Raw genomic sequence first — 13849 nt, forward strand, 5'->3', positions numbered from 1 at the left:
TCTTTCATTCACTCATTCATTCACACATTAACTAACTCACTCATTTATTTACTCACTTACTCACTCACTTGAAATTTTCATAAACACATTTTCATACATGAAATCAGGTTTAAAAGCATTAGAAAAATCTATGAGTAAAATACATATGAGTAAAAATTATATGTAACTGTTTAGTTTTTGTTTTTGTTTTTGTGACCAAACCTATATAAACATTATATTTTAAGAATTGTTTATATTGGCCACTATAACATCAGTGAGCAGTCCCATTTTTAACCGCATATTATTTCACCATGTGCTTAAATAGCTTGAACAGCCTGTGGTAAAGGGTTAATGGAAAGGTGTCATGTGGTCACTGAAAATTGGCTAGTCCAGCGTGGAGAAAGTGAGAGAGCTGGGAAGAGGGTGACAGATGAGGGCTGTGCTAATGATGCCCACTAAAGCACTCTGATAATTAGCCATCATCAAGGCCTTCTCAGCCTCTGCTGGGTCAATAATGACCTAATGAAGACTACAGTGCTCATCAACTATACTATTAAAGAGGCCATGATGTTATCTACATGTGTTCAACTCTGAATGCAGGATCCTCTCTTCTAGTGCAGTCACGTTAAGGAGCGAGTCCTTAATAGTTAATGTTAATGTGTGTCTCCTCCAGCTGAGAAATGGCAAGCGGTCTACACAATCCTAGAGGCCTTTGGAAACAGTGCTACCTCCATGAACAATAACGCAAGCCGCTTTTCCCAGATCGTCTCGCTGGATTTTGACCAGGCTGGTCAGGTGGCCTCTGCTTCCATCCAGGTTTGTGGATATACATAGTACTGGGTCATATCTAAATAAATATGCATATTTTTATTTAAAAATAAATGAAATTAATAAAATATTGAAATCGTCTATCTACCCACCCTGTCACCATTATTTTCCCCTTGTTAAAGGTGCCCCAAGAATGCTTTTTCACAAGATGTAATATAAGTCTAAGGTGTCTCCTGAATGTGTCTGTGAAGTTTCAGCTCAAAATACCCCATAGATTTTTTTTAATTAAATTTTTTTTAACTGCCTATTTTGGGGCATCATTAACAATGCACTGATTTAGGCAGCGCCGCCCCTTTAATTCGCGTGCTCCCTGCCACATGAGCTGTCGACTATATTACAGCGCATTTACAAAGTTCACACAGCTAATATAACCCTCAAATGGATCTTTACAAGATGTTCGTCATGCATGCTGTATGCATGCTTCGAATTATGTGAGTAAAGTATTTATTTGGATGTTAACGTTTTATTCTGAGTGAATTTGAGGCTGTGCTCCGTGGCTAACGGCTAATGCTACAGTGTTGGAGAGATTTATAAAGAATGAAGTTGTGTTTATGAATTATACAGACTGCAAGTGTTTAAAAAATGAAAATAGCGACGGCTCTTGTCTCCGTGAATACAGTAAGAAACGATGGTAACTTTAACCAAATTTAATAGTACATTAGCAACATGCTAACGAAACATTTAGAAAGACAATTTACAAATATCACTAAAAATATCATGTTATCATGGATCATGTCAGTTATTATTGCTCCATCTGCCATTTCTTGCTATTGTTCTTGCTTGCTTACCTAGTCTGTTGATTCACCTGTGCACAGATCCAGACGTTAACTGGCTGCCCTTGTCTAATGCCTTTTATAATGTTGGGAACATGGGCTGGCATATGCAAATATTGGGGCGTTCACCCCGACTGTTACGTAACAGTCGGTGTTATGTTGAGATTCACCTGTTCTTCGGAGGTCGTTTAAACAAATGAGATTTATATAAGAAGGAGGAAACAATGGAGTTTGAGACTCAATGTATGTCTTTTCCATGTACTGAACTCTTGTTATTTAACTATGCCAAGATAAATTCAATTTTTGAATCTTGGGCACCTTTAAAGTAATGTTCAGTTCCATAAATAATATTAATAAAACAATTATAATTTGGCACAATGCAATTTATTAACACTTAAATTAATTAGCTGTCTTATAAATTGCTTTAAAATTTAATAAAGTATAATAATAATCTCTTTATCTTTTAATCTTTTAAAAATCACCCTTTTAAAATAAAGGAAAAAAATAGAAAAACCACACATTGTGTGCAAATCCCCTATTGTAATTATGTAAACATTTTTTTGTTCGTTCTGTTCAGTTGTAAAGTTCTGTTAACTTTACACATTTTAGGACTCGTGAATGAATCTCTTTCTTTTATATGTAGACCATGCTGCTGGAGAAGCTGAGGGTGGTGAAACGACCAGAGACTGAGTCCACTTTTAATGTTTTTTACTACATGATGGCTGGAGCAGACAGCACACTCAGGTGAACTCAATATAATTTTATGCAGATTGAAACCAGTGTACTTTTGCTATTTAATTTTATCATTTATTTTGTCTGGAACCCATACAAAATAAATGAGAAAGCTTTCAGAGCTCTCAAAAAGTTTGTACCATTGAAGACATCTGTATAATGACTATATGATTTAATAGCTTGATTGTATTTCAATTTTCCTGCAGAACGGAGTTGCATTTTAACCACTTTGCAGAGAACAGTGCTTTTGGGATTGTGCCTCAATCTAAGGTTAGTTTTAAATAGATGGAGTTTGTCAGCAGCAGAGACAAAATCATTTATAAATATTTTGTTTTGTTTTAAATACTAGAATTCCCATTTAATGTTCTTTTTGTGTGCAGCCTGAGGACAAACAAAAGGCATCACAACAGTTTACTAAACTGCAGGCGGCTATGAAGGTGCTGGGCATTTCCTCTGAAGAACAGAAAGCTCTGTGGCTCATCCTTGGGGCCATATATCATCTTGGAGCTGCAGGGGCCACCAAAGGTAATGCAACACTAACCCAGTCACACACTGTGGTGCATCATGGAGTTACTTTCAAGCAAACCCAAGTCACCAATGAGCATAATCCCCCTAACAAAGTGTATTTATACATTTTAATTTCTTGCTTTGATTCTACGTCTCCCCCTTTAAGCCCTGCACCGCTGTCTCAGTGCTAATTTAGTTCACAGAAGTATTCGTCAGCTTTCTCTTTACGCATCAGAACTGGAGAGCGTTAATGAGATAAAGCATTTAAAGCGCCTAACAAGCACAGAAACAGAGTTTATTAATTAAGGCCGACTTGCTCTCTGCTTACTGAGCTCAAACGGAGAGCGGACAAGCAGCTCAGGAAACAGTTTGATGTTGAGGAGTTTAGAGATATGTGCGTTTCTTTAGCTCTAATGAGGATGGATGGTTTTCACAGTCTGTGATATCACTTCCCCCTCATGCGGTCAGAGGATGATGTATTAATGAACCAGACTCCAAACTGTACTGTCTACATGCTGTCTACTAGAGTCCACAGTCACGGGAAACTCAGAAATAGCTCGGAATTCTTCTGGAAATGAATGAAATCTTAAAACATCATGGAAATTTCCATAGAGAATGTACTTTGTCTTAGATTTATATAGTTATTTAAAAAATGTCTGTGAAATTATTATTTATAAATGAAGTGTGTGGGGAATTTGAATACATGGCCGTCTTGATTAATATGCGACGTGTACTCGTTTGTTGCTGATATATTGTCACTGCAGTCACTGAATTCCTTGGTGTCTGCAATGCATCCATTCGTTGTAGTCTGGTACTTTTTCCTGTACCTGCATGCCTCCCCTGTACCTCTTTCAGACAAATGCGGCTGGGAAAGCCATATTTCTTATAGGAGTTACTAATACTGCTTCAGTGTCCTCAGTTTATACAGAAGACTAACTTTACCTGATACTAAACAAAATAACTGGTAAAGCCATTTTTGTTTTTTGTTTTTTTTGTTTTGTTTTGATTTGTTTTGTTTTGTTTTGTTTTGTTTTGTTTTGTTTTGTTTTGTTTTGTTTTGTTTTGTTTTGTTTTTTGTTTTGTTTTGTAAGACATCTTTGTCTTGTCACTCAGTTGTACCTGGCTGTTCATACAGCAGGGGGCAGTGTTGTTCTGCCTTATTGTGTTCTGGGTATGGTATTTACTTTGGTCAAGTCTGTTGTTCTTCTTCTCAACAGGCAAGTAATGGTAAAAGACTGTAAAATAGTTCTTTCACAACAGCTTGATAATGACTCTATCCTTCAAAAGTTTGGGGTCAGTAAGAAATATTAAGTGACTGTATAGACATTTATAATGATTTATAAAGTTTTCAATTTCAAATAAATTGTTCTTTTGAACTGTTACAATATTATGATTTTTACTGTTTTTCAAATAAATGCAGCCTTGGTGAGCATTAGACATTTCTTTCAAAAAGATCAAATATAAACATTACTGACCCCATACATAACCAATAAATACAGAGAGCAGGAACTACTGACTTATGCCATACAATAGTAGTAGTAATAAAAATAATAATTAATAATGCTGGATTTATCTAAATTATATACATCATCTGCAATAGGCATGAGACATAGGAAAAGCATGCATCGATCGATTGCTAATTGACAACTAATTAAAGTGGAAATGTGTCATGAGAAAATGCATGGAAGAGCCAATAATATGTGTGTATGTACAGTCAAGCCAAACATTATTCAGACATTTTTGATATTTTTATATTTTTACACGTGGGTGCAGGACACTATAGTTCATATATGTAAGTGAGGATAGCAAAATAAAGTAAACTGTGACATATTATACCCAAAAATTCATCATACAGTGGACTACCAGTAAAATTGATAAAAATTGGAACCAAAAATTATTCAGACACTTTGACCTGACCATGTTTTGCTTAATTGTTTTCTGACATAATTAAGATACATTTTTTTCTTACACAGTTTAACTCTGAGATCATGTCGTATTTTATTACCATTTTTTTAAACTATAGTGAATAAACTGTAATAATGAATGAAATGTTCAAGGTGTCTGAATAAATTTTGTTTTGACTGTATATGCCAGTGTTTGTTTGCTAACGATTGCATTCTTGTTTCCCTGTTTGTACAATACTGAAGACTGTCTTTCGTGTTCTAACCTCTTCTTCTCTACTTGCATGTTGCATGCTGTTACAAAGCAGAGACTGATGAAGGTAAAGAGCATGAATATTATATATCAGCACAAGCAAACACCTCATTTGTGTATGCGTGTGTGGTTTTATGCTGTTATCATGGTTGCCAGACTTTTCCATTTGCATTCTTATTGTCTTCTTTTCTTTCTTCTTTAATTTCTCTGCTGGGCTTCTTTTCTTTCAGAGGTTTATAACCATGTCTTAGTCTTGAAGCTTAGATAAAACTTTGGTGGGAATATGTGCGGGTGAGGGTGGGGAGCATCGTAACTTTGTTGTCTTTTAAAGCTCAGGCTCTCTGATGTTTCTCCATGTTGTAGACTTTTCATTTCTGCAGTGCTTTTCTGTTGTTAAGACGCAAACACAAATAAAAAGCCTGTTCACTCTCAGTTCTTGTTTATTTTTGGCATTCATCTATTCCACCAGAGGTTTGCATTGTTTTCCCTCTCTCTCTCTCTCTCTCTCTCTCTCTCTCTCTCTCTGCGACCTTTTCTGGTTGCGGCAACTTCACTGCAGCTTGCGTGTCACTCTTTTTGTGTATGACTCTGTGGTTTGTTCTGGGGTCAGTCGGAGCAATATCAGTTGGAAACACTTGAAAATCTTTCAAAGGATTTTAAAAAGCGGACACATTTTTGTGATGTCTAAACATTATAACTCACAGACATCATTAGACCAGTTTTGACAGTTCTGAAACTGAGTTTTATACAGTCAGTGGATCTCATCAGTGATTGTCAAAATTTACACTGAATACAACAATATGGTTCCAAAAATAACATTGACATTTAATGTAACAAATTTACACTAATGTTTGAATATTTCATAAACGTCTTTACCAAGTAACAGATGGATTTGCATGATAATACCACAGAGATTGACTGGATAACAAACTTGGACAACAAAATATGTGGGAAGAGTTTCTCCTCCCTTTTTCAAAATTCTAAATAAGCATAATCAATACTGCTAGTTGCATTGTTCACGGCCTAAACAACATTTTTTAAGGTCGTAACCCACCATTTGAAAACCATTGTTGTTTCAGTATTTGGTTAAAAGTGCATCTTTTATTAAAATTCTATATTCTAGAGATTATGTAACTGTACATAAATTACATAATCAGCGAAATTGTGTAAGACTTCCCTCAGATACCATAAGAGCCCCAGAGTCATCAGTGCTGCTTTACTTGACATGATACTTAAACTGTTCCTGTGCATCTCACAGCGGGCCGGAAACAATTTGCTCGTCATGAGTGGGCCCAAAAGGCGGCTTACCTCTTGGGTTGCACTCTCGAAGAGCTCTCGTCTGCTATCTTCAAACACCAGCCCAAAGGATCCTTACAGAGATCCACCTCATTCCGCCAGGGACCAGATGATGTTGGGACAGGAGACAACTCAGGTAAGACCTTCATTAATACAAGACTTCTGATACAAATGAATTGTGTTAGCTGGCTTTGGCACTATTAATACTAAAAAATGGTGTGGATGTTTTCTCTCGCAGCTCCAAAGATCACAGCTCTGGAGTGTCTGGAGGCCATGGCTGCTGGGCTTTACTCTGAGCTCTTTACTTTGGTCATCTCACTTGTTAACCGGTAACTTTTATATATCCTCTCTTGGTCAAAACATTAATTTACTTTTTATTAATGTACTAAGATATATGTCACCTAGTTTATTTTCAACCAATGTAATGTTTGCCCAACCAGTGGCAGATGAGTAATGGGGAAACCTGTTTGAAAATGGTCATTCTCAAAATATGGTCCATTTCTGTAATTAAAACGATTTTTGACAGTCAGTAAACACCATATATAAGACATTATTCAATAGCTTGACTTCAGTGAAATATGAAATAGTTGCACTCTATTGTTTTGCACATTTTTAAAAAACAAAAACAAAATTTAAATGCATCAAGTGCCTGAAAATGCCTTTGTCCCCTTCAATTGGTATACCATTTGACATTTATAGGGGTTCAAGCACGTAGTGATTGATTGAAACCAAACCACCGCAGAAATATTCTCTGGACACTGAATATCAATAATTATCAAAAAAAAGTTGAAATTTCAAATTTTGCACGAAACAGTATGCCAAAAACTTCTATGCTAACTTTAGCCAAATGCTATTTTTATCTATAACTCTTGAATGGAATGGAATATCTTCGCCAAACTTGGAACATATATGTATAAGCTCAGTCTTTGGTCAAATAAAAAAAAAAGTGCGCCTCTGCCACTTGGGGGCGCTGTAAGACACAAAAATCACATAAATGGCTATAACTAGGCAACCGTTGGTCCGATTGATTGAAATTTGGCATGCAGTGTCTTGGTCCAAGGGGCATAAGTCTATGAGGACATTGGCGTATCTCAAAAAACATGGCCGCCATCGGCCAATGAAGTTTGAGCACCTTAGACCAGGTTAACAGAGGCCGATCGGAATGAAACTCGATGGACATGTTTGACTCATGGTCCTAGAGGTCTGTAAGAATTTTGAAAGAAATCGGCTAAATCGGCGTGGCTAAATATACCCAAAAGCCTATAAAACCTAAACAAAAACTCAGAACTTCACGAAAATAGGTGAGCACATGAAGTATATGATCTAAAGAAGCATGCCAATTTTCGTGTAAATCGGACAATAGGTGGCGCTGTAATTGTGAAAAAACTTTAAAAAACATATGTTTCTAATGGTTTTAGATGAAAATATATATAACTTTGGATGTGTCTGACTTATTTTCATGGGAGTCACGTCTTTTTACTCCTGAATCCTTGCCGAGTCACGATATCAAACATTTAGGTTTCGCCTTATGGTTTGTGCTACGTTGTGATTTAGCCTAAAAAACTTTTGCGAATATCTTCGAAACCGTTAGTCCGATCGAGACGACACGGCGTGGAAAAAAACACGGAACCTAAGTTGGTTTACTAAATTTATAGCCCAAATGTCAAAATTTTGATAGAAGTGGCAAAAAAATCCAATCAAAGTCTTTCATGGGTCATTTTTTTATGCTCTCTGATATATAAGTGTCTATAACTTCAAAATGAAATGAGATATTTTCACCAAATTTGGCACACTTATGTATGGACACATTCTGAGGACACCCCGCAAAAATGGTGGGAATCAGGCAATAGATGGCGCTGTAACTGTCAAAAAACCTTTATAAACCATGTTTTTCCTTGCTAAATTGCCTGGATTTGCTCTAAATTGTCTTTTCTGTTTATGATCTAAATGTTTACATGCTTGCTAAATAAAATATAATACCTTTGTATGTGCTTAAAGGCCTTAAATACTTGAACCCCGGTAAATGCTGCTTGCAGCTTTAATATTTATTTAATTATTTTCTATATATTTTGTTTTATTTTTGGGTTAAGCATTAATGCAAGGCCTAACAAATAAATAATTAATATAAATAAATTAAAAGAACATTAGTCCCTTGATTGCCTGTCATTTGTGTTATCAATGATAAAAACCAATATTTTGATGAAAAAATTATTATAGTTTTGTTTGGTGGCACTAGTGGCGCACACTATTTTAAATTGCCTACAGTACATCCCAGGTTTAATTGTAAGAGAAAGGCGACTGTATTGTTTGAGGACTCTAACCTACATTAAAGGTGCCCTAGAACTTTTTTTAAAAAGATGTAATATAAGTCTAAGGTGTCCTATTTTGGAAGTTTCAGCTCAAAATAGAATAATAATTCATTTTTTTTAACTGCCTATTTTGGGGCATCATTATAAATGAGACGATTCAGGGCTACTGGTCCTTTAATTCTCGTGCTCCACGCCCACGGAGCTCGCGCTTGCCTTGAACAGTGCATAAATAAAGCTTACACCGCTAATATAACCCTCAAATGGATCTTTACAAAGTGTTCGTCATGTATGCGGCATGTATGCGTCGGATTATGTGAGTATTGTATACTGTTATGTTGTTTACATTGATTCTGAATGAATTTGAGGCTGGTGCTCCATGGCTAACGGCTAATGCTACACTGTTGGAGAGATTTATAAAGAATGAAGTTGTGTTTATGAATTATACAGACTGCAAGTGATTTAAAAATGAAATAACGACAGTCTTGTCTCCGTGAATACAGTAAGAAACGATGGTAACTTTAACCTCATTTAACAGTACATTAGCAACATGCTAACGAAACATTTAGAAAGACAATTTACAAATATCACCAAAAATATCATGTTATCATGGATCATGTCAGTTATTATTGCTCCATCTGCCATTTTTCGCTATTGTTCTCGCTTGCTTACCTAGTCTGATGATTCAGCTGTGCACAGATCCAGACGTTACTGGCTGCCCTTGTGTAATGCCGTTTCAAAATGTTGGGATCATGGGCTGGCATATGCAAATATTGGGGGCGTATGTTGAGATTCGCCTGTTCTTCGGAGGTCTTTTAAACAAATGAGATTTATATAAGAAGGAGGAAACAATGGATTTTGAGACTCACTGTATGTCATTTCCATGTACTGAACTCTTGTTATTTGACTATGCCAAGATAAATTAAATTTTTTATTCGAGGGCACTTTTAAATATGTATCTGTTTTTTGTTTGTGCTTGGTTTAGAGCGCTGAAGTCGAGTCAGCATTCCCTGTGCTCTCTGCTTATTGTGGACACTCCAGGATTCCAGAACCCAAAGTTAGCAAAGCGTGACCGCGGTGCCACCTTCGAGGAGCTGTGCCACAACTACGCCCAGGAGCGTCTACAAACGCTTTTTCATGAACGCACCTTTGTACAGGAGATGGAGCGCTACAAGGAGGTGCACCAGTTCATCCTGTTAAACCCATCAAATTATTCCTTTTTTTCTTAAATAAATTATACTCTCAATCCATTTAGGCTGAGACTAGCTGAGTTAAATCAATGTTGATTTTATTAACATGTTTGTCTAAGCTGTCATAATCAAATTTGCTTGTCTTGTTACCGAAATCAATATTCATTCAAAGTACATGAGCCAATCATAGATTCCATAGAGATAAAGGTGCTGTAAGCAATGTTCTGGAACTCCAACACATTTCAAGTTGTCATGAAATGAATATTTTATGCCAGTGGTTCCCAAGCACATTCCTGGAGGCCCACCAACACTGCACATTTTGCATGTATCCTCAATCAAACACACCTGATTAAGGTTATCAGCTCATTAATAGTGACTAGATGGGTGTGTCAGACAAAGGAGACATGCAAAATGTGCAGTGTTGGTGGGCTTCCAGGAATGTGGATGGGAACCACTGTTCTATACTAAAAATAAACCTCTTTTTTTTTTTTTTTGTAAATGCATGGTATAGATCTTATCGTGAATGTATTCATCCATGTAGGTTTCATTTTAATTTTTTTTTTTACCTTGTAATTTTTAATCAAAATGTCATAGCTCACTCTTTTGGGGAAGATGACAGACTTCTCTTTGGTCTCTTTTGCCCGACTTCTCCAAACATTTAGTCAAATCCAATCAACTGATGAACAGAAAAGTCCCTGTCCTATTTTTTTTTTTTTCACAGAGACCAGTCCTGCTATTTCAGGACACTGAATTCAGTGATATGTTTAAGTGCCATTCCATACAAAACACTTATAGCACCTTTAATCAAAAGTCTTGAAATGATCAATTTTCATGCTTTAGTTTTGATTGATTCTGATTTTAAGCCTCTTGCTTTTATATTTATTTATTTTTTGCCACAAGGCTGTAAAATCATAGAACAAGAGAAATTCAAATTATTAGACACTTTTAACCTGAAATCAGTTTGCAATCATAGCTGACTAACACTCCCTCTATCCCTGTTTAGGAGAACATAGAGCTTGCATTAGATGACATAGAGTCCAGTACATCTCTGTCTGTAGCAGCTATAGACCAAGCCTCAACTCAAGCATTGGTAAGCAACTCTCTCCTCCCCTCATGTCTTCTTACCTCTTCAGGTTTTTGTAGTGCATCCCAGCCTTTCCCCAAAGGGGCCTTATCTGGAGAATGTGTGCTTTTCAGTCTTGGCACTGACTTGAATCGCTGATGTTTTCCCTTGTCTCCCACAATGTTGAGGGAAAATTCATTTTGACTGCTTGAAAGTTCTAGTCGATGACTTTTGTGTTCTTTTAGTTTGTCATTTGAGTGTGAACTCTACCTGAAAGTTATCTGTGGCGACAAGTTATTACATTGTCATGTCTAGCCAGTCGTTGCAGGAGCAGCGTATTAGGAACGTGGCTTTCTGGGATGTTAATGAGACTGGAGATGCTGTTCTTTTTCTCTGTATGTGTGGGGGTGAGTATTGAGTGGGAAGCGCCCTCCCTCTAAGGCACAGCGTTAAGAATCTTTGTTAATGAAAGCACTTTTGATGACATTGTCTCTCTCACAAACTGTGTTGAGATGTTGCTTAGTAGTAGTCCCATCAAATATGAAGACTATTGGCATCATACATTTATGAGGCTTTATGCGTATTTCTAGCTTAGATATTATTTCTAGCTTTGATTTGACACTGGAATCTAATGTTTTGGGAGTATTTCTTCTTTGTATGTAGTTGTAAAATGTATATAGCACATAAAATGAGCTGCAATGGGAAATAAAGGCACACTCGCTGTAGAATGTTCACTTTGTGTAAATATGAGAGTTAGTGATGCATGAGTGGAAATACACCTGCAAATGTTTGCTGGTTTACCATGGGAAAAAACTGTATGTCAGTTATGAAATATGGAGCTCTGAGCGGTGGTCTAGATGATTTTTTTTTTTTGGACTGGTGCTTATTATCGATGTTAAAAACAGTTCTGCTTGTGAAGACTGTGATGTTTTTTTCAGGATCTTTTTAACAATAGAAAAGGCTGTTTTTTATAAATGTCTTTACTGTCACTTTAAATCAATTCAATGCAAAATAGTAGTGTATATTAACTGTAGTGTGTATTCTTGGCTGAACTTGTGTATGGTCACATGGTACATTACTTTTGTCAGCACTGGCAGCTTTATACTAAAAACACTATAGGATAGGGCATTTTATTTAGTCATATTTCTAGAAATTGCAGCAACTAATTTCCATTAGTATCTCAGGTAAACATCTTTACTTAAAAAGATTGAATTAATAGATGCATCCTCGGCTTAAAAAAGGATTTTAGATTAAAATGGGCCAGTGATACATGACAGTTTGCTTAGACTGTTACAAATGGAGATCAAATGAGTGTGTGATTTATTTCTCTGATAAGCTGCTTTGAGTATCACTATAAAGTGTTTTGAGTGCCCCCAGTGGTTGCAGTCACCAATTACAGATTTGCGACTTGAAGTAGATATGCAAACATGTATGCCTGTGCAGTCATATAATCTTTCCCTACATTTTCAATTTAATAAAGTTTGGAAAGAATTTCATAAATTGTCAAATGAGCACTTTAAAAATTAAGTAATTGAAAGCACTCATTAAAACAACCCTGAAGAGTTAATTAGCCAGTCTGTGCCTGATGGAAATAATACTGAGCCATAGTGATGGCGGTCTCATCAATGCGAAAAGTACTGTTCAAAGACACATTCTAAGTATATTCTTAAACCTACGTAATTGCTGTAAGTTCTTTTTTGCACTGGTCTCATCCGCACTTATTTAGCAGCCTGCAAAGTGTCAGTGCAGTGATGCAGAACAAGGGAGAAGCCATTACTGGTATTAATTGCTTAAGTAGACAGGCAGAGTGTATGGTTTAAAAATGCCTGCCTGACTGCCCTGGAGCTCTTACTTAATACAGGCCTTTAATGAGGAGCCCAAGACTAATAGCTCATCTTTCCCCCCCTCATTTTCTCCTCCTCTCTCTTATTGTATAAAGGATAGTAATTGCTTTCATGTAATGACTAATGTTGTGTTTGAGGTCATTATCGAAATATGAAATGAAAATAAAATAAAACAATGCACATCCTTGATGAATGAAAGGGGCTTGAATTGTGAGTAAACAAAGTTCTTGAGAGAGATTGAGCATGTGCATAAGGGTCTAACGTCTTGTTAGCCGCACTGATGACTCATTTCAACAATGTTATTGACAAAGAATCTTCAAAAATGTGGCATAACCTTGTCAAGAGTGATGAGAGGAGTGAGTTGGTAGTGTTTTCATAAGGTTTGAATGTGCTTTTTGTGCTAATGCTGTTTGTCTGTTGTGTGTTTATGCATGATTTCATGCACATTGACAAGGTTTCTTTTTTCCATTGATAAAGACTGCTGTATCATATTTGCTACTCAAATTTCTAAGGTCTCTAAATGATCAACAATGAGCCATAAAACCTTATGTATCAGATATAATACTCAACAAAAAACACATCTAAAACACATTATGTAAATGGTTGAATAAACTGTTCTATTTAAAAAAAAAAAAAAAAAAAAAGAGAAGGTAGTTCTGGCTATTATGTCAGGCTTTACACAGTTAAAGCAACACGCCACTATTTTTGAAAATAGGCTCTTTTTCCAACTCCCCTAGAGTGAAACAGTTGAGTTTTACCGTTTTTGAATCCATTCAGCTGATCTCCGGGTCTGGCGGTACCACTTTTAGCATAGCTTAGCATAGTTCATTGAATCTGATTAGACCGTTAGCATCTCGCTCAAAAATGATATTTCGAATATTTTTCCCATTTAAAACTTGACTCTTCTGTAGTTACATTGTGTAAGACCGACGGAAAATTAAAAGTTGCGATTTTCTAGGCCGATATGGCTAGGAACTATACTCTCATTCCGGCGTAATGAATCAAGGAACTTTACTGCCGTACCATGGGTGCAGCAGGCCGCAATGATATTACGCAGCGCCTGGGGGGTATTCCAGAAAGCAGGTTATGTGACATACCTGGGTGTGTTTAAGAGTAAGTAAGCGGATAACCTCAACTTTCGGTTCCAAAAACGGAGGTAACTTTTAGGGTATGTAAG

At 36.4% G+C, this 13849-nt stretch overlaps 1 protein-coding gene across 1 annotated transcript in view; it reads left to right on the forward strand.

Annotated features, from left to right (window-relative positions):
• The window catches only part of LOC125248463 (unconventional myosin-XVIIIa-like), a 119156-nt gene that overhangs the window by 52107 nt on the left and 53200 nt on the right, over positions 1-13849 (forward strand). Inside the window, 9 exon segments of the mRNA XM_048160352.1 lie at positions 653-795; positions 2224-2324; positions 2519-2582; positions 2693-2837; positions 5026-5040; positions 6232-6405; positions 6508-6598; positions 9561-9753; positions 10769-10859. Coding sequence (XP_048016309.1) covers positions 653-795; positions 2224-2324; positions 2519-2582; positions 2693-2837; positions 5026-5040; positions 6232-6405; positions 6508-6598; positions 9561-9753; positions 10769-10859 — 1017 coding nt within the window.

The sequence above is a fragment of the Megalobrama amblycephala genome, linkage group LG16 (assembly GCF_018812025.1).
Source record: "Megalobrama amblycephala isolate DHTTF-2021 linkage group LG16, ASM1881202v1, whole genome shotgun sequence".
Lineage (NCBI taxonomy): Eukaryota > Metazoa > Chordata > Actinopteri > Cypriniformes > Xenocyprididae > Megalobrama > Megalobrama amblycephala.